This window comes from Natrix helvetica (genome assembly GCF_964273705.1).
Source record: "Natrix helvetica genome assembly, chromosome: 12".
In the NCBI taxonomy this organism is placed as follows: Eukaryota; Metazoa; Chordata; class Lepidosauria; order Squamata; family Natricidae; genus Natrix; species Natrix helvetica.
In genome coordinates, this window is record NC_138556.1 from 1,217,574 (window position 1) to 1,240,512 (window position 22,939).

Sequence of the window (22,939 nt, forward strand, 5' to 3'; positions counted from 1 at the left end):
TGCCAGACAGAACACCCAACCAGAGAAGCTAACTCTACTGAATTGTAGAGCTCCACTAACAGAACCCGGCAGGTCTCCCTGTCTCCCACACACCATTCCATGTGGCCTGGGACACTGGTGCCCACTGCAAGTGCCAAGCGCCTGAACGGCAATCCCTCGCTCTGCAACCGATGCTGCAACAGCCACAACTTCAAGGATCAGTCATCAACATTTCTTTCAATGTCACTGCAACTTCTAGTGTTCACTGAATAAGCGGTTGGTAAGTGTGAGCGGCCTGTACACCTCTCTCTCCCCCTCCCTCCCTCCCTGTGTGTGTGTGTGTGAGAGAGAGTGTGTGTGTGTGTACCCAGAGCAATCAGTAATGTTCTGTTCAGATTAGACGGTCTGTCTTAGTAGTAACCTAACCAAAGAGGGAGGAGAGGAAGAGAGACGGGCAGTGGAAGCCACTTACTGCTCCAGGGCGGGGTTCTGGCACAGGATGGACGTCTGTGTACCACTGTTGGGTCTCCCGGTTGACCTCTTTGTAGAGCCCGTCAAAGGCTTCCTTCACATCGGAGATGGAGAAGGCACACACCGCTGCAGCCCCAGGGCCTTTCCTATCCCTGGCAGAGAGGGGCCGGAGAGGCAGCGTGGGCCATGGCTGCCCAGAGAACACCCTTCCCCCCATTCGCCTGCATGTTGGGCCTTAGTCACGAGGTGCCGCTCTGCCTAGGCCAGCCCCCTCTGTGGGTGCTTTGGTGCCAGTCCCCCTCAAGACTCACCACTGAGAGGTAAAGACCCCATAGAAGACCGTCTCTGGCCATCCGTCGCCTGACGTCAACACAAACATGTCCTGGAGTACGTTGAAGAGGAAGCCGTCCTCTGGGTGGGAGCAGAGCAGCTGAGCCTTCAGGAAGGTCGTCCATCGTCGCTGGAGCACACGCTCTCCGCCCAGGTCACCCTGGGAGGGGGGGAGGAGGAGGAGGAGGGAGGAAGAACAGGAACAGGGGGAAGAAAAGCCAAAGGTTGCCTCTCCCCAGCCACTTTCTCTGCCTCCTTTTCACCTCGGAACGGCCCCTCAGCCACTGAGCTCTGCCCCGCCAGCCTTCCGCCCTTAACGGAGCCCTTTGAGCCCCGGGGAAACTCTGGCAGCCAGGTGCAGGGCAGAGAGGATGAGGAAACCAGGACAGCTGCCAAGGGCCACGCAGCCCCAGCACTGGTTTCTGACAAAAGCTTAGCAGAGAAAGGCAGGACGGATTTTTGCACCAAACAGCCATTCGCTCCTTTCCATCTCACTGGGAGGGGATGAAAAGGTTCACCGAGTGATCCTGGAATCACTCAGCAGACAGCGGCTCCTCCTCCTCTACCTGGTCCCTTCAGGGAAGGAAGGTAAGATGGGCACCAGGCAGACTCGGAGGGAGGCCAGGAGCCTCAGCTGGAAGAGCAACTCTCTCGTCTCCCTCCAGGGCTGCCCTTCCCTGCTACCCTGAAGGAGTCCTAGCAAGAGGAGCAAGAGTCGCTTTCCATCTGCCACCACCCACGGATTTGAAGGGAAATGCCCCTTCTGGGGGAGCCCCAGAGCTGCCCGAGGAGCTGGCAACCTCCCCCGATGGTGCTTTGAAAGAACTAGCTCCTTGTTCCGATGCCGGAGTCGAGTTCTCCCCGGAAGGCATCTGGGAAACCAAGCGGTGCGCTGGCTGCCTTTTGGCACTCAGAGGGTTGCCAGCCTGGTCAGGACACCGCAGCCAGCGTGGCACTGCAGAGGCAGAAGCAGATTTTGCCCCCCCCCCCCAATGCCTCTCACCTTGCACACGCGTGCAACACGGGACACGACAGTGTCTTCAAAGAAGTCAAACTCCTTGCCGGTTTCACTGAAGAAGAAGTAGATCTTGCCATCCTCATCCTCCAGGCTGCTGCTCTCCTGCAGGAAGGCTGAGCCCACAAAGAACGGCTCTGCCCAAGACGAGGGGGGTCAGGCCCTTCCTTTAAGGGCCCCAGAAGAACCAGGAGGGAGGAGGGGAGGGGGAGCTGCTGCCACTGCCCAAGGGCTTCAACAGCCTTCAGGGTCCTTCAGAGCGGTCCCAAGTGCCAGTCTCTGGGCACAGACTCCGTTGGCATACATAGGTAAAGTGGTGGGACCTCCCCCTTCCCCCTCTTATTCCTTTGGGGAAGAACTCCCCTTTGAATATTTATTTGGCCAAGTGGGATTAGAGACACAGGGAATCTGTCTCTGGTGCAGAAGCTAATGATGATAATAATAATACCAACAGGAGGGGGCAGTAAAGAAGACAATAAGGATAAATAATAATACTACAGCCATATTATGGGTAAATACACAAAGACATTAGACTGAAGAGGGCCAGCCAGGGGTGGGATTTAAGGGTTCGCCGAACTGGGCAGGTCCTCAGCTAGAGGATCACCCGAACCCGTGCGAGCCCACAGTAGCCCCCTCTTTTTAACGGTTTAAGCACGTTCAGTTCCAGATTCTTCCGGCTGCACCTCAGGCCGGTTGTTCAACCTCCCGTCTATATGCAGAGCGAGCACCGTCTCCACACGAGGCCAATGACTGTTGTATCATCTGCCAACGTCCCTACTTTAACCGAGAGGCCCTTAGAGACGCAGCCACTGATAGAGTCCTGGAGAGAGAGAGCCCACCGCCCTCCCCATTGGCACCTGGGCTAATTGTCCTGATTGTGATTGATGTGACTTTCCGTAGCTTCACCTGCTGCTTCCTAGCTCTCAAAAAGCTGATGGTCCACCTACAAACATAAACAGGCTCAGTAACCTGAATCAGTTTAGCGTGGATAATTTCTGGAATGATGGTGCTGAATGCCTAAAAGTCTACGAAAAGACCCACGCGTGGTCCCTGGGGATTCAAGAGGTTGCAAGCTCCTCACCGTAAACAAAGACTTGGAAATGCCTACACTGAACAACCTCCATGCACAGCAGTTTCTGCAAAGTGGCCAGAATAAGACATGAACGTATGTGGGAAGCAAATCCAAAACTGCTATAATTACATCTTTTAACCTGGCTGCTTTTTAATTTCATTTAATCTCATGTTTATACTTCATGTTTTAGGTACAATTTTCTGACAGGGTACTAAAGGCAGCTTAAAAATAGATGAAGCAAGATAACAATGTTGTAAACATGTGACTGCAATAAAATGAAGGGTAATCAGCAGTCACATCAATCCAGCAATTGCCCAAGAAGTGATTTGCTCAGATCCTAGAACCTTTATGGACCTGCCTGTGTTGGCTTCGTGGCAAGAGCCGAGAGCTCTGGGACTCCACCTAGGAAGCAGTCACAGATTGCCCTGGTGGAGACTCATCCAAACCTGGCCAAGATCACCCCAGAGCTGCCCCATGCCGAGTAGCCAACGGGCAGAGACCTCCACATCCAACATCAGAGCCCAAAGAGAATCTAGGAAAGCTACTGAAAGGCAAGGACCTCTAAGTCCATGGAAAGAGCACTCTGCCCTGCTCCGTGCTTGTCCACCTTGAGTGGCAGGGATGTTATCTAAGCACTGTACAAATTCAATCATCCCTCCCCACCAGGTGCCAACATCATTGCACTCCTCCCATCCACTCATCACACACCTTGCAACCAGTTGAGGGAACTTTCTGTCTTGATGGGCGGGCGGCTGCCAAGGCTGCGGAAGATGGTGGGCTCGTTGCCCTGAAACTTGCTGACAGTCCCCGTATACAGTTCCCCATCTGAAAGAAGGCGGCAGCCATTAGAGGGCCATGGGAAGCTTCCTGCCTGCACCACCTGGATCTCCCCACCAAAAGAGTGGACAGAAGATCCTCTCCCCCATATTGTTCATGGTCAATGAGCCCAGGGGAGCTTGTCCTTCCTTGCAGGCAGCAGCCTCTCTCCCTCCACCCGAAGGCACCCAGGGTGGGCTCTTTGAGAACCCCAAAGCTCCTTACCAACCATGATGGCTGTAGATCTGTATTCTGGGTCAAAGGGGCAGCGTCCCTTCCCGTCCTCCAGCAAGAGCTGTCCCGAAGGGCCTCGCTGCAGCTGGAAGGCCGGCAGGCTCTGCATGAGAAGGAGGCAATGACTGGTGAGTCGCCAGTCGGAAAGGGTCGGAAAGGGCAGACCCACAAGCCCCACCAGCCTGAGCTGCCCAACTATGCACAGCCCCATTTTCAACCTGTCCTCTCTCCTGCCCTGCAAACTGATCTTCCATGCAATTTCTGTCTTGGGGAAGACCCTGGATGCAAATTCTAGCAGGGAGCCCACAGGAGGAGGTTGCAGAGCCAGGCAGTTGTGCCCACCTCCCCCCACAGCGGGCAAGGGGCGCTGTCCAGAAGGTGGCTTCAGGCTGGGTCTTCCCACTACTTTGGAAGAAGAGGGCTTGATCCTGCACAAGACTGATGTCGGGCACAAAGAAACACACGTTATGCCTACAGTCTGGCAGCCTCTCTAAGGAACAACTAGATAAGGTTCCCAGGAATTCAGGGAGGGATGGTTTGGGTCCTTTGGCAGTTGCATGCAGCGACTCCAGACTAGCTCTGTGCTTGATCCCCACCCCCCCCACCCGGCTGCCCAGAGCAGCTGTGAAAACCCTCCACCAGGGATTCACTTCAGCCTGGGGCTAAAACATGCCTTATTCTGAAGATTACCATCTCAAACTAGATTAAAGACATTCAGCTTTTCTGGAGTGGGGGGGCACTCAGAACTCTGAGCCTGTTCATGCATAGTAGGCAGGACAAGCGTAACAAGGAAACCGGCTCTGATGCAAATAAAGTTAGCCTCATTATTCTGTTCCACAAAACATTCAACTATTTGCAACTACTGATGGCCTCAGGCTAGGCCTTGCTAAGCCAAAGGAGAACAACAACAAGGGCTGGGGGGGGGGGGGAGAGGTGGTCCTCACAATGTAGGTGCAAGTGGGGCTGAAGGCGCTGGTCCCGCAGGTGTATAGGTGGGTCTCGTTCAGCTGCAGGAGGACCTTGATGTAGTTGTGGCAGTCTCTCTGCAAAGGGAGGGCGGGAGGAAGAGGAGGCGGCTTCACTCAGGACCAGCCAGCCACAGGCAGCTCCTGCTGGGTTTGAGTTGCCCTGGGAGGAAGAGGCAATGCCCCGATGGGTCCCAGGCTCCCAGCGGAGTTGAGCCCTGCTCTTCTTGCCAGAGTTTATCCGGCATTACCCACCTGAGGGTCCTTGCCCTTGAAGATGCACTGCTGTTTCTTTTCCTCCTCGGCGTGCCAGATCAGCTGCAGGAAGGAAAGCAGGCTGCCATCACTCACCTGGCCTCTCCAGGAGGATCCTTGTCTTGTAGCGCTTCTGGCTGGTTTCTTGAGCTGCCGAGTCACCGGTGCTCCCCTCAAACCTCACCAAGCAATGCCAGTCATGAGCAAATTGGCAGGCTCAGTTCCAGGTCCAGACACTGAGACGGAGGCAGCCCCGAGGCCGGCCACAAAGCCGATCTTTTCTTGTTTCTACAGGCAACGGCTGAAGGCGGAACCCCAATCAGACCTCCCCGTCACCCTCAGCGTTTCAAATATGGTGGCTGCGTAATGAGATGGCAGGTAAGGGACTCCACCCAGTTGAAGGCTGGGAGGGAAGAGCACCCAGGGCCTCTTCTGACTACCCCTCTGAAGCAGAGGAGACCCAGAGACCAGGGCATCCGGACTGACCTGCTGGTGCTGGGGCCCGGGAGAGAAGGCCCTGGTGTTTAGAGCAAGAAGCATCTCGCGGGCACCAACGTACAAGACCTGCCCATCTGGGCTCAGCATCATGGTGGTGTAGTTGGAGACTCCAGGCATCTGAAAGTTGCTCCACAGCCGCCTCCGGGGAGAATCTGGGGGCGCAAAAATGGGAGGCAGGAGGAGAGATGACTGTGAGTGGATGCCATGCCCAGGCGGCCTCCTGGCATCTAGCCTGCCGACAATGGCAGAGGCTACAGGATCAGGTACCTGTTTCCAACCAACGGTGGGTAGCATTGTTTCCGCTGTGATTTACGTTTGTTTGACATTCAAGAAGCTGCTGCGCAAATCGAGCATCACATTCAGAGCAGTGGTGGGTTTCAAACGTTTTCACTACCGGTTCGGTGGGCGTGGCCAGGGGGGTCATGTGACTGAGTGGGCTTGGCCAACTTGCCATCATTCATGCCCACTCAGTCACATGACACCCCCCATCTAGCCACACCCACCAAACTGGTAGCGAAAATTTCTCCTTTGCTAGCTGGGAGGCTTCTTTGCCAGTCAGCCGCTTCCAGGAGGCCGGCGAAAAGTCCTCCGGTCGGTGAAAAAGCAGCTGCTGCCGCAAGCCAAAAGAGGAAGGGGTGCATCAATGTCATTTAAAAAAATATATTGCATGTCTGTGATGCTAAGAGACAGATCTGGCAGATGTGAATTAAAATGCTCTGATCAAATACATGGTTTAAACATGTTGATTCCATGTATGTGTGGCAAAGAATAGAATGCAAGTCTAAAAGCACAATTCATTTGATAGTTCATGATGGAAATTTGAGAGAATGAGTGAAGGACACAAGGGCAATGAGAAAGCAGAAGTCAAGAAAAGCATTAGAAGTGAATCTTCCAAAGGACCGAAAGGAAAGGCTTGGACCATAGGGGGGGGGGGGGGGATTACACTTCAAAGAACGACAGCCATGTGGTGTTTCATGTGTGGGACGTATAAAAAAGTGTGTGGAATTATGAAATGCTAGAGACCGCGTTTAAGGAAACAAGGTAGGTAACAGACGAATCATAAAATTAAGTTGCTGTAATAATATGCAAAGAGAGAAAACAATAGTTGCAAATAAAATAGTCAAACAATAAGAATACTTTAAAAAAAGAAGCAGAGAAAACACAACTTGGAGGGGAGAAAGGGAGGATTATTTTGGAAGTGGGAAAGAAAAGGGCTAAAGAAGGAGCTACCTGAAGGGTAAATGGCATTAAAAATACAGGTGATAAAATGAGACAAAATTGGACTGATTGAAGGAAAAATTTTGAGATTTATATTGGTACTAGCTGTTATTATTTCTTATACAATTGGAAGGATAACAAAAAGGAATGTAAAAGTTATTGGGGAATTAGCTTGTTTAAGTGCACCTAGAAAGAAACAAGCCAATTACTAAAAGCCAGCATGGGTCATGCCAGACAAACCTCATTGCCTCCTGTGATAAAGTGATTAAATTAGTGGACCAAGGAAATGCTGTGGATGTAGTTTACTTAGACCTCAGCAAAGCATTTGGCAAAGTAGACCACAGTCTACTTCTACTATAAGATAGAGCAATATGGGTTAGACAGCATCACCACCAGATGGATATGCAACTGGCTGACCAATTGCATTCAATAGAACTGCATCTTCATGGAAGGAAACATACATTGAAACCTAAAATATACTATTAGTAAATATTTTTGTAAATATAAATTCAACACTCTTCAACATCTTCATAAAAGACCTAGGTGAGGGGACAGAATAGGAACTTATCACAGGGCCCAGATGGTTGGGGGCGAGAGGCTGACTCTGTAAACTGCTTAGAGAGGGCTGTAAAGCACTGTGAAGCGGTATATAAGTCTAAGTGCTATTGCTACTTGCAGATGACACCAAGGTTGTGGGGAGATTGTTAACACTTTGGATGATAAACTCAAGATTCAGGACTTTGATGGACTTGAGCATTGGGCTCTATCCAACAAGATGCAGCTCAGTGGTGAGAAAAAATCCTCTTCTTAGGCAGGAAATGCCAGATGCAAAGATACAGGATAGGTCCTACCTGGTTCAACCGTAGTCCCTGTGAGAGAGAACTAGGTGTCCTAATGGACCACTGCTTAGATATGAGCCTGGAGTGTGCTGCAGCTGCCAGAAAAGGTCAATGCAGTCCTAGGATAACATCAAGGTCATGGGAAGTGACAGTATTGCTGCATTCCTGTACTAGCAAGGCCATCATTGCATCTGGTTGTGGTCACCACCAATGTTCCAAGGTGCGCGGCTGCGCACATGGCAAGAAAACACAGTGCAGCAGTTTTCAACTGCCGTGCAGTGATTTCTACTGCCACAGGCTCCGGAACCTGGGGAGGTCCTTTGCAGGTGGCTAGAACTGGCCGCCCGCAAAGGACCTCCCCGGACTTGTTTTGATGAGCACGGGGCGACTGACGGTAGTTGTGATGCCCCAAAGCCCCCGCCGCCACCGGATTAACTGCTGCCACCTCCTCCTCCTCTAACAGGACTGCCGGATTTGCCACCTGGTGCTGCGGCTGAAGTGAAGCCGCCAAAGCTCCAGCTGACATCCCCACGTGTGACAGCGGCACCTCCCCCTCCGCTCGGAGCACCTGAGCTGAGCCCCGCGTCACCCCTGCCCCCTCCTCCTCCGCCGTGCTTTTGAGGAGCCATGAGGCTGCAGGAGCCAATAGGAATAGGCGCCCAGGAGCAGGGCCTTCTCTGTGATGGGCCCAGCCCTCTGGAATGACCTCCCCCCGACATTAGGATTACTACCGACCTCCGCTCCTTCCGTACAATAATAATAATAATAATAAATATTTATTTCTTAGCCGCACCCTCTCCCGAAGGACTCGGGGTGGCGTACAACGAAACATATGAAATAAATATGTGGACAAAACAAACATATAACAGAGACATATACCGAGACATACACAAGGAGGAGGTCGGCTGACAAATAAAACAATTAAAGTACAGTATTTAAAAACCCCTAGATAATTAAATATAATTAAAATAGCCAATAAAAACCCGTCAGGAGCGATATGGTTAAATCAAAGTTAAGCCCGGCCAGCTGCTTGGAATAGGTGGGTCTTAAGCTTAATACGAAAGGAGCGGAGGTCAGAGGTATTCCTAATATCCGGAGGGAGGTCATTCCACAGGGCTGGGCCCGCCACAGAGAAGGCTCTACTCCTAGGCGCCGCCCCCCGACACTGTCTAGTGGACGGCACCTGGAGGAGGCCCTCTCTGTGCGAGCGGATTGGTCGCAGGGATGTATGGGGCAGAATACGATCCCGCAAGTAACTAGGTCCTGAGCCATGGAGCGCTTTAAAGATTATTATCAAAACCTTGAAACGCACCCGATAGACCACAGGAAGCCAGTGCAGCTCGCGCAGGAACGGTGTCACATGGGAGTACCTAGTACTCCCCATAATTACCCGCGCGGCTGCGTTCTGGACCAACTGTAGCCTCCGGGTGCATTTCAAGGGAAGCCCCATGTAGAGAGCGTTACAGTAGTCCAAGCGGGACGTCACCAGCGCATGAGTGACTGTGCGTAAGGCGTCCCGGTCCAGTAGGGGGCGCAATTGGCGCACCAGGCGAACCTGGTGGAACGCCCCCCTTGCCACGGCTGTCACATGGTCATCCATGGACAGCCGGGCATCCAGGAGGACGCCCAAATTGCGCGCCCGCTCCACGGGGGCAAGTTGAATGCCCCCAATGGCCAATGATGGAATTAATTGGCTGAACCGGGGAGCTGGTACCCACAGCCACTCCGTCTTGGAGGGGTTGAGCTTGAGTCGGTTGTCATCCATCCAGATCCGTACGGCTTCCACACACCGGGACATCACTTCGATGGCCTCGTTGGGGTGGTTCGGGGTGGAAAAGTACAGCTGAGTATCATCAGCGTACAGATGGTATCCCACCCCGAAACCACGGATGATCTCACCCAGCGGCTTCATATATGTGTTGAAGAGGAGTGGAGAGAGGACCGACCCCTGTGGCACCCCACAAGTAAGGGGGCGTAAGGTCGACCTCTCTTCTCCTGCCAACACACGCTGCGTCCGGTCAGAAAGGTAGGAGCCGAACCACCGCAAAACGGTGCCCCGGACCCCCAACCCCTCCAGCCGGCGCAGCAGGATACCATGGTCGATGGTATCAAAAGCCGCCGAGAGGTCTAATAGGACCAGGATAGAGGAACAACCTCTGTCTCTGGCCCTCCAGAGATCATCCTCCAACGCGACCAAGGCCGTCTCCGTGCTGTGACCGGGGCGGAAGCCGGACTGGCGCGGGTCTAGATAATCATTTTCCTCCAGATGTCGTGGAAACTGGTAGGCCACCACACTCTCTACAACCTTCGCCAAAAAGGGAAGGTTGGAGACGGGACGATAATTGGCCAGCTCCAAAGGGTCCAGGGAAGGCTTCTTGAGCAAGGGTCTCACCACTGCCTCTTTCAAGGCGGCCGGGAGAGACCCCTCGCTCAGCGAAGCATTCACTAGGCCCAGGAGCCAGTCTCGTGTGACCTCCCAGGATGCCAGTACAAGCCAGGAGGGGCACGGGTCCAATAAACATGTGGTGGGTCGCAGTCGTCCACGCAATCTGTCCAAATCCTCGATGGCAACCAAGTCAAACTCCTCCCAGATCGATACCTCAAGACTCGCCATGGACGTCTCCATTGGATCACTGACAGGAACCCCATCTTTCCGGATTTGAGCGATTTTATCCTGCAGATATTTACCAAATTCCTCTGCCCTGCCCTGTAGGGGGGCCTCCCGCGGCCTCTGAAACAAGAGGGAGCGGGACACCCGAAACAGGGCGGCAGGGCGGTTCTCCGCGGATGCAATGAGAGTGGCACAATATTGGCGTTTGGCCACTCTCAATGCCACAAGGTACGTCCTTAAATGGGCTCGTGCCTGCGTTCGATCAAATTCGGAGCGAGAGGATCTCCAACGACTCTCTAGACGTCTCTTGCGGCACTTCATCACCCTTAGCTCCTCGGTAAACCAAGGGGCTAGGGTGGATCGTTGCCGCCGGAGAGGCCGCAAAGGCGCCACCCGGTTCAAGGCCCCGGTAGTTGCATTATTCCACGCAACTACCAGGTCCTCTACCCGGGGGCGGGTCAAGGTTACAGGAGGTGGCCCAAGCTCCGTCTGGAACCTATCAGGTTCCATCAGGCGCCTGGGGCAGAACCATCTGGAACTTTCCGGTTCCGCCTCCCCGCAGCGGGAGGTAGCACCAGGGAAGTCAAGACGAAGGAGTGAGTGATCTGACCATGACAGGGGAGTGATGGATAATATTAAGCGAGAAGGAAGATGGATCTGAATAATAATGCGTCTTCGTAGTTGAGAGCTGACACCGCTATGAGGGCACATATCAATCAATGAAATAGAAAACCAATTGGCTTCTGGAAAAACAGCCACTCTCTGCCTTGCTGGGTTTTTTATGTCATCCTGTTTCTTCCTATCCAGATCCTCTCAGCCATCAGATGCCATGTTCTGCTACCTACAGCATCCCCTGCCTGGCCCACAGTAGAAGCATATGACTGGACATTATCTGTCCATTCATGACACCCACCCACCCACCCGGAACCAAGGATGGCCTCTCCCAACAGCTCTACAGATGCTAAACACAATGGGAGGGAACACCGAGCGCAGAGGCCTCCCCTCCGACTGGCCACAATGGCATCAAAAGAGAAACCTAAAAGGAACAAGATTGCCTCACTTTCTCCATTCAGGATCAGTTGGAGATAATCTACAAGAGCAAATACTCACTTTGTATCTAAGTTTGGATTCTGACTGCATTGGATCTGGATAATCTCCCCCCCCTCCCCCCCCGTAATCCTTGACAAAAACTATCACCGAAAAGAGAAGTCTGGCGACAGGGTGAAAGTTTCTTACTCATTTATTTTACCTAACTTCTAGACTGCTCCAATCACAAACTCACTCAGGTTAGAAACAACAGAATGCAAAGGATACAAAAAACAAATCCTAATCAACCACTGTCTGGTTGGGTTCTGCAACCCAACCAGACAGACACAGACTTAATTAGAACTGCAGAAAAAACAATTACTAACAACCTGCCTTCCATTCAGGACCTGCACACTGCACAAGTCAAAAAGAGGGCTGTGGAAATATTTACAGACACCTCGCATCCTCAACATTGTTTCAACGTCTACTCTCAAAACGATGCTATAGGGCCGTGAAGGCGAACCTATCACCAGAGCCATTTCTCCTGGCACGCGGAGCCATCACCAGTTCCTCTTCTGGGTCTTGACGCGCATTGGCATGCCAGAAAGCAAAAGTGGAGCCTCCCGGTGCGCATGCGCATGCCAGGAAAATGGTCTTTTTGTTTCCAGGGTGAACATGCGCGTCGGCCATTTGGTGATCTGGTTCCTGGTGCACATGCACACGCAAAAACCAGCAACAGGAAGAGCAACGGCCACACATGCCAAAAGACGCGGAGAGGGGCTCCCGGCCATCGCTTCTTAGCGGAATAGAGATGTGGTCGGAGCTTCCCTGCTCCCCGCCTGAGGAGGCTTCTTGCATAGTCCCAGCCCTCCAGCCTGTGGCTCATCTGCGGTCTGAAGTACCTGGCCGGCTCGGGTGCTCCAGAAAAGCAGCGGCGGCAGCAGCCACAAGGGGAAGGGCAGGAGCGACCAGGCAGCCACCACAGCTCCGTCAGCGAGCCAGGCCCTCGGTGGCATCTTTGTGAGGGTAGCTTTGTCCCTTCCCCAACAGCGGCTGTTGTGCTTCCGCTTCCAGCCAGGATGCTTGCAGAGGAGCTGCTGGCAGGGAGGTGAGCTACCCGCATCGAGGACCTGGCAGAATATATCTCGGCTGGAAGTGGCAGCACTCTGGACCGCCAATCCTCATCAGAGCTGTGGGCTGGAGCTGTGCAAGAAGCCTGCTCGAGCGGGGGGAGGGAGGGAGAGCCTTGGCTGGGTGGGCAAAGGAAGTGGTTGGGCGGGGCAAGCATGGTGTGGACGGGTGGGGCGAGCAAGCGGCGACCGGGGGGAGCAACCGGGGGGAGCAACTGGGGGGAGGGGCAGGCCAGGGGAGGGAGTGTTCCGGTACGGGGCCTCCAGATGATCAGGTGTGGGAAGGCACGCTGAATTTCATCAACCGGTACGCCTGTACCAGTGGGTACCTGCTGAAACCCTCCCCTGTTGTATCCTTACAATTTATGTTGATATAAATCGGTACGGAGGGTGGTTTTAAGCGCTCCAAAGGCTTCAGGGACCGTCCGGAGGCTTCCCTGACGCCTTCGGAGCGCTTAAAACGACCCTCCGAGCAACCTGGAAGTTTAAGCGCTCCGAAGGCTTCAGGGAAGCCTCTGGACAGTCCCTGAAGCCTCCGGAGGGCCTCCGGGGGGACGGGGGAGGCTCTTTTCGCCCTCCCCAGGCTCCTACAAAGCCTCTGGAGCCTGGGGAGGGCGAAAAAAGCATGTAAAATGGGGGGGGGGTTGTGCGTGCATGCGCACTGGGGGGGGCGCACATTGCATTATGGGTGCGGCACGCCCGCACACGACCCCCCTGTGCTCCCCCCACTTGTGGCACGCAAGCCAAAAAAGGTTCACCATCACTGGTCTAGTCAATTGAAGACCGCGAAGGGGAAGGGGTTCACATAAGTCTTTGCCACTTTAAGAGGTGTCTATATAAAGGTGGCCATGAGAGGGCGCCTCTCCCTCCCTCCCTCCCTCCCTCTCCTTGTGGGTACCCAGGTAGTGTTAAGAAGATTGATTGCTTGTCAGGTATTTGCTATCACGGATATGTCTGCCCCCAAAGGCTGAGGCTTGAGGAAGAACCTTTGAGGGAGGAAGTTACCCCAGGAGATGATGGGGTCCTCTTCATGCAGGGCTCCCAGGAAGTTAGAGAGCAATTCATGGGGATCCCTTAATTGGACTTTAGCCCTCGGGACATTCCCCCCGTCCCCATGGCCCACATTCGCTCTGAGCAAGACGGCAATGCTCCCTCTCACTTCACATGCGCAGAGATGGGCGGATCTCCTGCCAGTTTTTCTCCTAACCCCCCCACCCCCCCCCCATGGGGTGGAGAAAGCAGCCCCAGGTGTGGGCATCCAAGTTTTACTATTTATTTAGATTTAATTTAATTTAATTTCTATTATTCATTGTGTTTCTGGTGATAGGATTATTGATCTCCCAGGGGACAAGTAGCCTTATGAAATTACTTCACAGGCATTATTAATGCAGGGGCAATCTGGGCAGTAACCCAGAGAGAGATGATTCTGTCACTAAAACAGAAAATCAATAGCTTAAATCAAGCAAAGCACCTTCCAAAAATCTGCCCAAATGATGGATTAGAAGAACTGGTCAGAAACCCAAAGCTCTCCCCCCCCACCCCGCCCGGAAGCCATTTCCCTCAGTAAATTATAGTGTTGGAAGGGACCAAAGGATCATCTAGCCCATCCCTCTGCAAAGTGCAGAAAAACCTTTTAGACACCCCGAGATGGTGAACCTGCAACTTCCACAGGTAAAGTCTTCTCTGCAAAGGAAGTTGCAGGTTCTCTCCTTCACAGGAACTTTTTCCTCCTGCTTACATGAGATCTGGGCAGCTGCAACCTGTGCCCAAGACTTCTGGGACTACTTTCTGTGACCACTGATGGTGGCTCCTCCCTGGAGCTTCTGCTTGTCTCCCTGGACACAACTGCCAGGCCTCCCTTCCGTCCAGCTCCTCCAGCCCATCCCTGACCCCTGCATCTTCTTTGCTGCTCTTCAGGGACGCATAGAGGCAGGACCCTTTCTTTGCCCATACAAATCAGAGTTTTTTGAGAGCTGCTTCTGCCCCTAATCCAGTCTCTTTTCTCTCAGCCAATCCCCTGCCCTTGTGTGCCAGGAACAAGAGGAGAAAATGACATCCTCACTCATCAAAGTCCAACATCCTTTGGACCCCCAACCCCAAAGTCCTGCACCCCTTGCTTCTATAAGAAGCAGCCATCAAGGAAAACTACTCCAGCTAAGCTTGGAAGCATTCTGGAATTATTAGAGCAAAACAGGGAAAGTCCAGACAGATGACCTCAAATTCTGTCAGCAGTTGAGCTAACGTAAAAATGCCTCTTTTTATTTTAAGAAACACTAATTGTATTCCCTCGTGCTGAGCTAAATGCAGCCCTTGCCCCAGCTCGTTCGCCCCCTGCAGGACCCTGCGGGGCTGAATATGCGTGGGCTTCAGGCACAGCCTACATGGCGTGCTGCCCCTCTCCTCCTCTGGGGTGGCCTGGCTTGTCACTTAGTTCAGCAAAAGGGACGCTGGGCCGGTGCTTCAAGCCCCAGGGGGGGTCTCGGCCTCGGATCGACCGAGCCAGCCAGCTGCCAAGCGGAGCCGATCAGCAGCAGCTCAGGGCTGGGCTGGCAGCTGGGCCTCTAATGCTCTTCAGAGCTGGATCCACCCACTGCAGGACGGAGCCTCAGGGCCCCCTGGCAGTGTGGAGGTTGGGGGCATCGCTCCCTGGCATTCAAGGTAAAAGCGGGGAGGGGCAGACTCCTCCAGCAACATGGTGGCTTTCGAGCCTGGCTAAGGCCCCCACCCAGCGGGACTTGCCCCACCTGGAAGGGAAGGCCTGCCCACTGACCTTGGCAGACCTGCTCTGCACCAATCCTGCTTTGGGATGGAGCCTGTTGGGAACCTGTTGGGACTGTCGGCAGCAAGTCTGTGCTTGGTGGCAGGTCTGGATGGGCTCCAGCTTGCTCTGCTCCAGGGAGGGCTGGCACGCCAAGGCCGGAAGCTCTCCCAGCATGGGTGGCAAAACCCAGGCAATTCAGGCAGCTTTGTGCACGCCACAGGACGGTGGAACAGCCCCATCCCGGAAGCAGCCTGCAGCCGGCCAATTCCCAAAGCAAGAAATGGATCTCTCTCCCAGCTTCCTGCAGGGGCCTCTTCAATCATGGTTTAATCTTTCACAGGGGCACAGAGTGCAACCAGTGGCCTTCACTGCCCTCCACGGCCCCCAGGAGAAAGTGGTAGCCTCTGCCTGGCAGCCACACCAGATTCAACCAGGAGGCAAAGACCATAAAAGAGCTGCAACCAGATTCCAGAAGCTTCCCCCCCCTCCGCCCCCCATACAGCAGCACTGGGTGGTTAGATCCAGACTGTGTGATGGTGACCACAAAATGTCCAACCGCACCTTTGTTTCGTTGAGAATAACTGGGGCTGTTTAGCCAAAGGTCCCCCCACAAGGAAGAACAGGTGAATGCACTGACCACCCATGTTCCACCAGTCTCCTTTTCTAACTCACAGGCTTCTTAGGGGTGCCCTGCTAGAGGCCAAGGAAGGGAGCATTCCACGGACAGAAATTATTTAGGTAAAGAGAACTGGCAAAAAATAAGGCCTGGAACTCATCGCTCACCCTTCCAATGTGAAGGACTTTGGGAACGGTCCAAGGCAGCTTGGAGCTAAGAAGTAAACAGGTGCAACCTGCAGCGGCTGAAGCAGGCAAGGTGGAAGCAGCGGAGAGTAAGGCCAACTCAGTCTCCTTGACCCAGTGACCAGTTTAATTGCTCTTGTGAATGCAACAGGTATTCAGCAGCCTCTCAAGTGATCCCAGTTGAGAACAAGGCAAAACGTGGGCTGGACTTTGTCACATGAGATGGGTGGGCAGAGCCTGGCAGAGCGTGTTGCATGGTGCCCTGTGCCACACAGCCTACCTTAGGCTCTTTCCACTTCCAACACATTTATAAAGGACTCGGATGAGGGGCTGGAAAATAGGATAGTAGCATTTGCAGATGACACAAAGACAAAGAAGATCACAAACATTTTAGAAGATGGATCAAGACTGAGAAAATTATCAGATATAGAAAGTAGCAAAAGGACTTCTGAGAGAGACAAATGCACCACCCATCTTGCTGACCAAAGGGGGATATTATCTACCTTGATTCCAGAAAATCTTTTGATAAGGTTCCACAGGACATTTTCACAGACAAACTGCTTTGGATAGCTCCACTCTGAGGAGGGTCCACAATTGACCCCACAACTACTCGGAAGGCTCCAGGGGAGCAAGGCAGGCAGAGCCAAGGACTTCCCACAAGGATTTCTCTTGGAGCTGCTATTACTCAACGTATCAATTCATGACCAGAATAAGGGCTGCTTATCACATCTGTGAATTATAGGTAGTTCTCAAATTATGACCCCAATGCAGCAGCTGTAAAGCGAACTCTGCAGTTGTCCCGTGAATCCACTATTTGGTATGGCAGAGTTTTGCCGTGTTGTGGCCCACTAGTGGCCAGCGGAGCTGGAAGCAGATTCCGACAATGAGGAGGTGGGGGAGGAAGATGAGCCAGTCCTGGAGTCTGACGAGGGCTCTGCGTCGGAGGCAGAGAGGGGGCCAGGGCCATCTGACAGTTATCAGCTGCCTTCGGAGTCAGACATCAATGAGGCAGAAGAACAGCTGGAGCCTGTTCCCAGTGTGCGCATGCACAGAGCTGCCAGAAGGGAACAGCTAAAGAACAGGGGGCAACTTGGGAGGGAGGCCACAGGTGGACGGGGAGTGGCCCCTCCCTTAGGGAATATAAGAGGAGCGAAAGGGGAGGGGTGTTTGCAGGAGACAATTGCCAAGTATTGCTGTGTCTGAAAGATATCGGCCTGGCCACTCTCCAAGCCTGATAAAGGTTGGTAATTGTGAACCATCTTGAAAGATTGTGGGCCAGGACTTTGCTGGAGAAAAATTTACTGTCAATTAAATAAAAGGGGTTTATCAAGACGAAGACTCAGCTTCGTGCTGCTGTGGAAGCCCAGGTCAGAACATGCTGAAAACTGGAAGCAATTGCTGGCTTTCGGTAAAAGTATTGTAAAATGTGGTTGCTGCCGGTGGCTATGCGGGAGGGAGCAGACAGGGCAGCCCGGGGGCAGGGCAGCTGTGGCCCTCCACAATGGTTTCTCGTGGGAAAATGAATTGTCCACGCTTGGGTTAAAGGGAACAAGACATCCTTTAATAAGAAGCAAGAAGTGTTCAGTTTAGGCACAAGGTGTATGTACAAGGTGGGGTATTCATGGTTTGGAAACAAACAATAAGTGTGAGAAGATCTTGGGGTCATTGACAATAAGCTGCACCTGAATCAATAGTGCAAGGCAGCTGTGAGAAGGGGTCTTAAAGAAAAAAAAGTAAGTCCTAAACATGTATTGAGAACTTCCTGTGCTCGGGATTAAAGGAAACTCGCCCAAAGTTGTAAAATATGTCCATCCAAAGGTTTCTAACAGCTGAAAATAAGTTAACAAGCAATTTCGAAAAGTGATTAGAAAAGGGAGTCTGCGAACTCACTCCCAGAATGCTAAACCCAGAGACGACCTCTGTCTCGTGACCTCCTCCTGAGGAGTAGCTGCCTGGAGCACTTGTTGTTGTTGTTAGTTGTGTGTGAAGTCGTGTCCCACCCATCGCAACAATCTCAAGTCCTCTCGTCTCCAGAGAAATTATGAAGAGCTGGTAGACTACGGGTAGTCTTTGACTTATGACTGTAGTTGAGCCCCAAATTTCTGTTGCTGAGCAAGACAATGGTTAGGTGAGTTTTCCCCCATTTTACAACCTTTCTTGCCAGTTATTGAGTGAATCCCTGCAGTTGTTAGATTAAGTAGCACAGTTGCTAAATCAATCTGGTTTCCCCATTGGCTTTGCTTGCAAAAGGTGATCACATGACCCTGGGACACTGCAAATGCCATAACTATGAACCAGTTGCCAAGCGGATGAATTTTGATCAGGGGGCTGCGATGGTCCTGTGAAAAAGGGCCATTAAATAACTTTTTTCAGTGCCGTTATAATCTCCAATGGCCAATAAAGGAATGGTTGCATTTGCTGGCTCTTCCTTCCACTGGGATCATGATCAGCGCTGCTTTTAGCAAATTCTGGCTGGCCAAAGACTGTAATAAAGGTATTTGATTTCAGTCAAGCCAGGTTCACAGAGGGCAATGGAGATGATGCAGGATCTTGAGGACATATGAGAACAGACGGAAGGAATCTGGGATGCTCAGTTGGGGGGGGGGGGAAAGACCTGGGGGATTTTATGAGAAATCTATGACTACAGGGCTATGAAGAGACCACAACAGATAGCAGGACTTACGAAAAGCATCTAAGTGTCTCGATGATCACTAATTGGAGATGAGTCAATTATAGGATGCAATGTGATTCAGTCTACAAGCCAGCACAACCCCAGACTGCTTCAACGGAAGTAGAGCATTAAGATCAAGATCAAGTTCCTCTCTATTCTGGATTGGTCTGACCACACCTAGAAGGGCAAGCACTGTATCTCAGCATCAGTGAAATACTGTGGTATGGTTGAGGGCTACAGTTTAATAAAAAGGAAACGGGAGTCCTAGGTGCCAATGCGGTTCGGCAGGCAAGAAGAGGGCAAGAGAGAAATTAACTACGAACTCAAGTCTTCAGGTCCAGCTTCCTTCCCTCCCAGGTTATCACAGGAATCACCAAAGCCTTCTCTGTAGTCTTTGAAAATTCCTGGGGGGCTGGTGAGGTCCCAGGTAATGAAAATGTCAATTTAAATTTCAAAAGTGGGGAGGAGACAACTTGGGAAAACTGGAAATCTGCCACCCTGATGCCCATCTTGGCAAAGTCTTCAAACAGATGATCAGGCAGGAGCTAGCATGGACTCCTCTCCCACAAATTGGGCCAGGCTTACATTAAGTGGCCAGAGCAGTAAATCAGATCAGGAATGACACAGAAGTATTTGGACCTCACCAAAACTTTCCACAACCTCCACAATGTTCTCCTTCAAAACAGAGTAAAACCTGGGTTAGATGATACAGATTGTCCTCGACTTACAACTACAATTGATCACAAAATTTCTGTTGCTAAGCAAAACCGTTAAGTGAGTTTTGCCCCATTCTACCACCTTTGACACAGGTGTTCCCACTGACTTTGCTTGTCAGAAGTTTGCAAAAGGTGATCACATGACCCATAACCCCACAACTGTCATAAATGAGAGTCAGTAACTGAGCACCTGAGTTTTGGTCACGTGACACAGGGATGCTGTAACGGTTGCAAGTGGGGAAAATGGTTATGTCACTTTTTCCAATGCCATTGTAACTTTGAACGGTCACCTTGTAAGTCGAGGGTTACCTGAGGAAAGTACTGAGCAGAGGCCCACAAGGCTCAGCGCTGTGTAACGTTTGGTTCCCACGAGGCCCCTTGGAGGCAACACAAGTTGTGCAAAGGCATTGTGGAAGCCATCACAAAGGGCCAGCAGCTGCATTGGCCAGGCAGGCCTCAGAAGCAGCTGGAGAAAGAAGGCAGTAACGGTGGACTTGGGGTGGCTGGACAAGTCAAAGGGCAGAGATGGGAGGAGACAGGCAAGTCGGGGAGTTGAAACACCCACCAAGGAGATAAATAATGCAGGCGCAGCTGCTAGGTGCCCCAGTGCCTATTACATGACCCTGGGGCTGCTGCAAAGGCTGTCACTTTGATGTTGATCACTGCCAGCTGGACAGCACCTTGAAATTTCAAATGATCTCTGAATGAATACTAATTGAGCAAGCAAGTTCAGCAGATGCCTGCAAAGAGGGAGGTATCTGGAGCACAGAAGACGGGTAGAACTCATTCCGTGTTTCCTAGACCCAGGACAAGACCCGGGCCGGGGTGGTGGTGGTGGGGTTCTAACCACAAAGGAAGCATCAGAACATCTTTCCAGAAGACCTGCTGCTACACAGTGGATCAGCTGCCTTGGGCGTGGTAGACTCACCTTCACCAGAGGTGTTTAAAGAGCAGCCAGGTGAGCATCAGCCAGGATGCTGAAGTACAGGATACCTGTCCTGGACTGGGGGCTGGACTCTAATCTTAGACTGCATAATGGCATTACAGTGAAGTCATGAAAGTGCAGAGTGGCTGTGTAGAATTCTTCAAAGGAGCAGTGAATTGTCTTCCCTGAGAAATGTTGTGTCTGAACTCTCCTTGGATCATGCAAATTGTCTGTGGTGTGACAAGGGCAAGCACTCACTTGAAGCTGCACTCCCCGAAAGACGAGCTAGGGCCACTTTTACTCCCACTGGCCCCACCCTCTCTTGCATCCTAGAGGGGAACAAGCTTCAACACCAGCCTGCAATTCAAGAAGAGGCAGCCTGGCCACCCACCCACCCCCAAGTCCTGGGGCCCCGGGATTTAAGTGTCCCATCCCATCCCAACCACCAGTAGGTCAGAAACCCCTCCAGGAGAACCTTTTGTTTCCAGTCTAGTTTTGTTAGTGTGCACTTTGTTGCATGATGACTCAGGGAGTGCATGGAAGTAAACATTTCATAGCTTGTTCTTCTTGGTCCTGGGCGGAGAGTCCAAGTGCATAAGAAATGGAGACAAGACAAAAGCAACTATAAGCTGCTCTTCCTCTGCTGAAGACTTCAAGGTCTCTTGTCCTTGCCACTGAGCATTCTGGGAAAACCCAGCCTGTTTAGGGTTCAGCTTCTGGGCAATTACAACTTTTGGCTTTGCATCCTAGTCCTCTGGAAGGAATTCACTGCCTGCAAGACGGAGTTTCTCTGGAAGATCCACTGATTTGTTGAAAAATATTTCATGTCAGTTCATCAGAAAAAGGAAACCTGGCAACCTTCTATACTCTGTTTTCAGGGAATAAAAGTCGCCTGCCATATTGTACTTGTAGTTCTTCTCCTCAGAAACCCTCTTTTGTCTTGTTCTGGCAGTTACAGGCGCTCACTTCAGGCTGCCCACCGAAAAGCCCTTCCAAGCCCCCCCCCCCCCGCGCGATTCTTCCTCTCGGCTCCCTTTCAAGCGAGACAAAGCCGTTCTCCCGCCCGGCCCTTTCAGCCGCCCACGGGCTGGCCTGGAGGACCGAGCCGTTCTCCGCCAGCCGGGCTGGGTGATAGACCCCGCGGCCCCAGCCCAGCCCGGCAGAGGCCTCGGCGGCTCAGCAGGGAGTCGCGGGTCGCGCAGGAAGCCGCCCCCCTTCCTCCCCGGGGTTCTCCGGCCTGCCCGGTAGCGAACGCGCCGCCCCGTCGCGGAAAAGGACGCGGCTCCAGAGCCCCCCTGGCGCCCCCCCCGGGAGAGGACCGCGTGGCGGCGGGAGGGGGGGCAGAGGCGGGGGGGGCTTCCTAAGGGGCGCATTGAGGCTGCGCCGAAGGGAAACCGGGACCCTCGCGAAGCTCTGCGGCCTTTTGCCCCTTGGCGGCTCTTGCGCATCCCAAGCGGCCGGGGGTCCCAAAAGCCCCGAGAAGCGGCAAGGGCAGGGCCGCCGCCGCCGCCAACTTTTCACCTCCGGCGAGCCCGGCTTACAAACGCGCAAGGGGCGCCGAGCCCGCCCGACCCTCCTTCGCGCCCCGGCACGGTTGAGGCCGCGACTCCGCCCCGCGCGCCCACCCACCCGCGGCTCGCCTACCGTGGCCGAGGCTCAGTCGGGGCACCGCCTCCCCGGGGGCGGCCGAGGGCAGCAGCGAGCCCAGCAGCGGCAGCAGCGGCAGCAGCAGCAGCGACGGCCCCATGGCGCGCGGGGCCCGGCGAGCGGCGAGGTCGGCGAGTGCGGGCCGCGGCGGCGCCCAACCCAACTCCCGCTGCTCCAGCTGGCCGGGGCGGGCGTGGCAGCGCCTCCGCCTTCGGGGCGTGGCGGGCAGGCCCGTACCTGAGCAGGAGCCGCGCCCGGCCCTCCCTGCGGGGAGGGCGGAGCTGGGGCACCTGGCGCGCACCTGCCCGCCTCCCGGGGCGACTCCGCCGTGGCGGCCGCCGGACGGGCCGGGAAAGGAGGCGTCCTGGGGGGAGGGGGGGAAGGAGACCCCTCGTCGCTTTGGCCCCTCGAGATCCGCTAGTCGCTCCCCCGTGAGCCGCGCGCAGAGCCCGGGCACTGCTGCGGAGCGCCTCTTAAGGCCTCTTGGGGACGTCCGGCGCCGCCTTCTTCTTCTTTCTGCTCTGGTTCTTTCCCGCCGCCCAGAGTCGCCAGAGTGGGGAGTGGTCCGATGGCTTCCTTTTGCGGATGCGCTACCAAAACACGCCCCTGGAGGCGCTGTTGGGACCCATGCCAGGAGCCGCCGGTAAGGCCTGAACTCCGAAACAAACAACGTTGCAGAAGGAAACTTTTATTGGGAGAAAGTGATAGCAAGGAAAGCAAGGAAGGATCTGAAATTCCCGCTCAGAACCATTAAACACTGCAAAAAACCCTCCCCTTGTCCAGTCAGAGGCCAGGCGAGCCAATCCACAGGGGCGAAATTGTTGTGAGAACTTGAGCTGAGAGGGGGGGGTGTTTTGTTTTAAAAGTCTATGTACTTTATTATCATGTTGTCAAAATGTTCATGTTTTTGTTTATAATGTTTATTTTTTTAAACACGAATAATACAAACAGTACATATA

At 53.3% G+C, this 22,939-nt stretch overlaps 1 protein-coding gene across 1 annotated transcript in view; it reads right to left on the bottom strand.

The window, feature by feature from the left end:
• SEMA4B (semaphorin 4B) overlaps positions 1-22,223 on the bottom strand; it is a 28,261-nt gene extending 6,038 nt beyond the window's left edge. Inside the window, exons 1-9 of the mRNA XM_081964926.1 lie at positions 21,978-22,223; positions 5,624-5,787; positions 5,138-5,200; positions 4,862-4,960; positions 3,909-4,020; positions 3,576-3,692; positions 1,784-1,932; positions 762-940; positions 452-602 (exon numbers count right to left, since the gene is read on the bottom strand). Of these exons, the coding sequence (XP_081821052.1) occupies positions 452-602; positions 762-940; positions 1,784-1,932; positions 3,576-3,692; positions 3,909-4,020; positions 4,862-4,960; positions 5,138-5,200; positions 5,624-5,787; positions 21,978-22,080 (1,137 nt within the window). The 5' untranslated portion in view covers positions 22,081-22,223. The remainder of the gene's footprint in view (positions 1-451; positions 603-761; positions 941-1,783; positions 1,933-3,575; positions 3,693-3,908; positions 4,021-4,861; positions 4,961-5,137; positions 5,201-5,623; positions 5,788-21,977) is intronic.
• Positions 22,224-22,939: the final 716 nt, after the last annotated feature.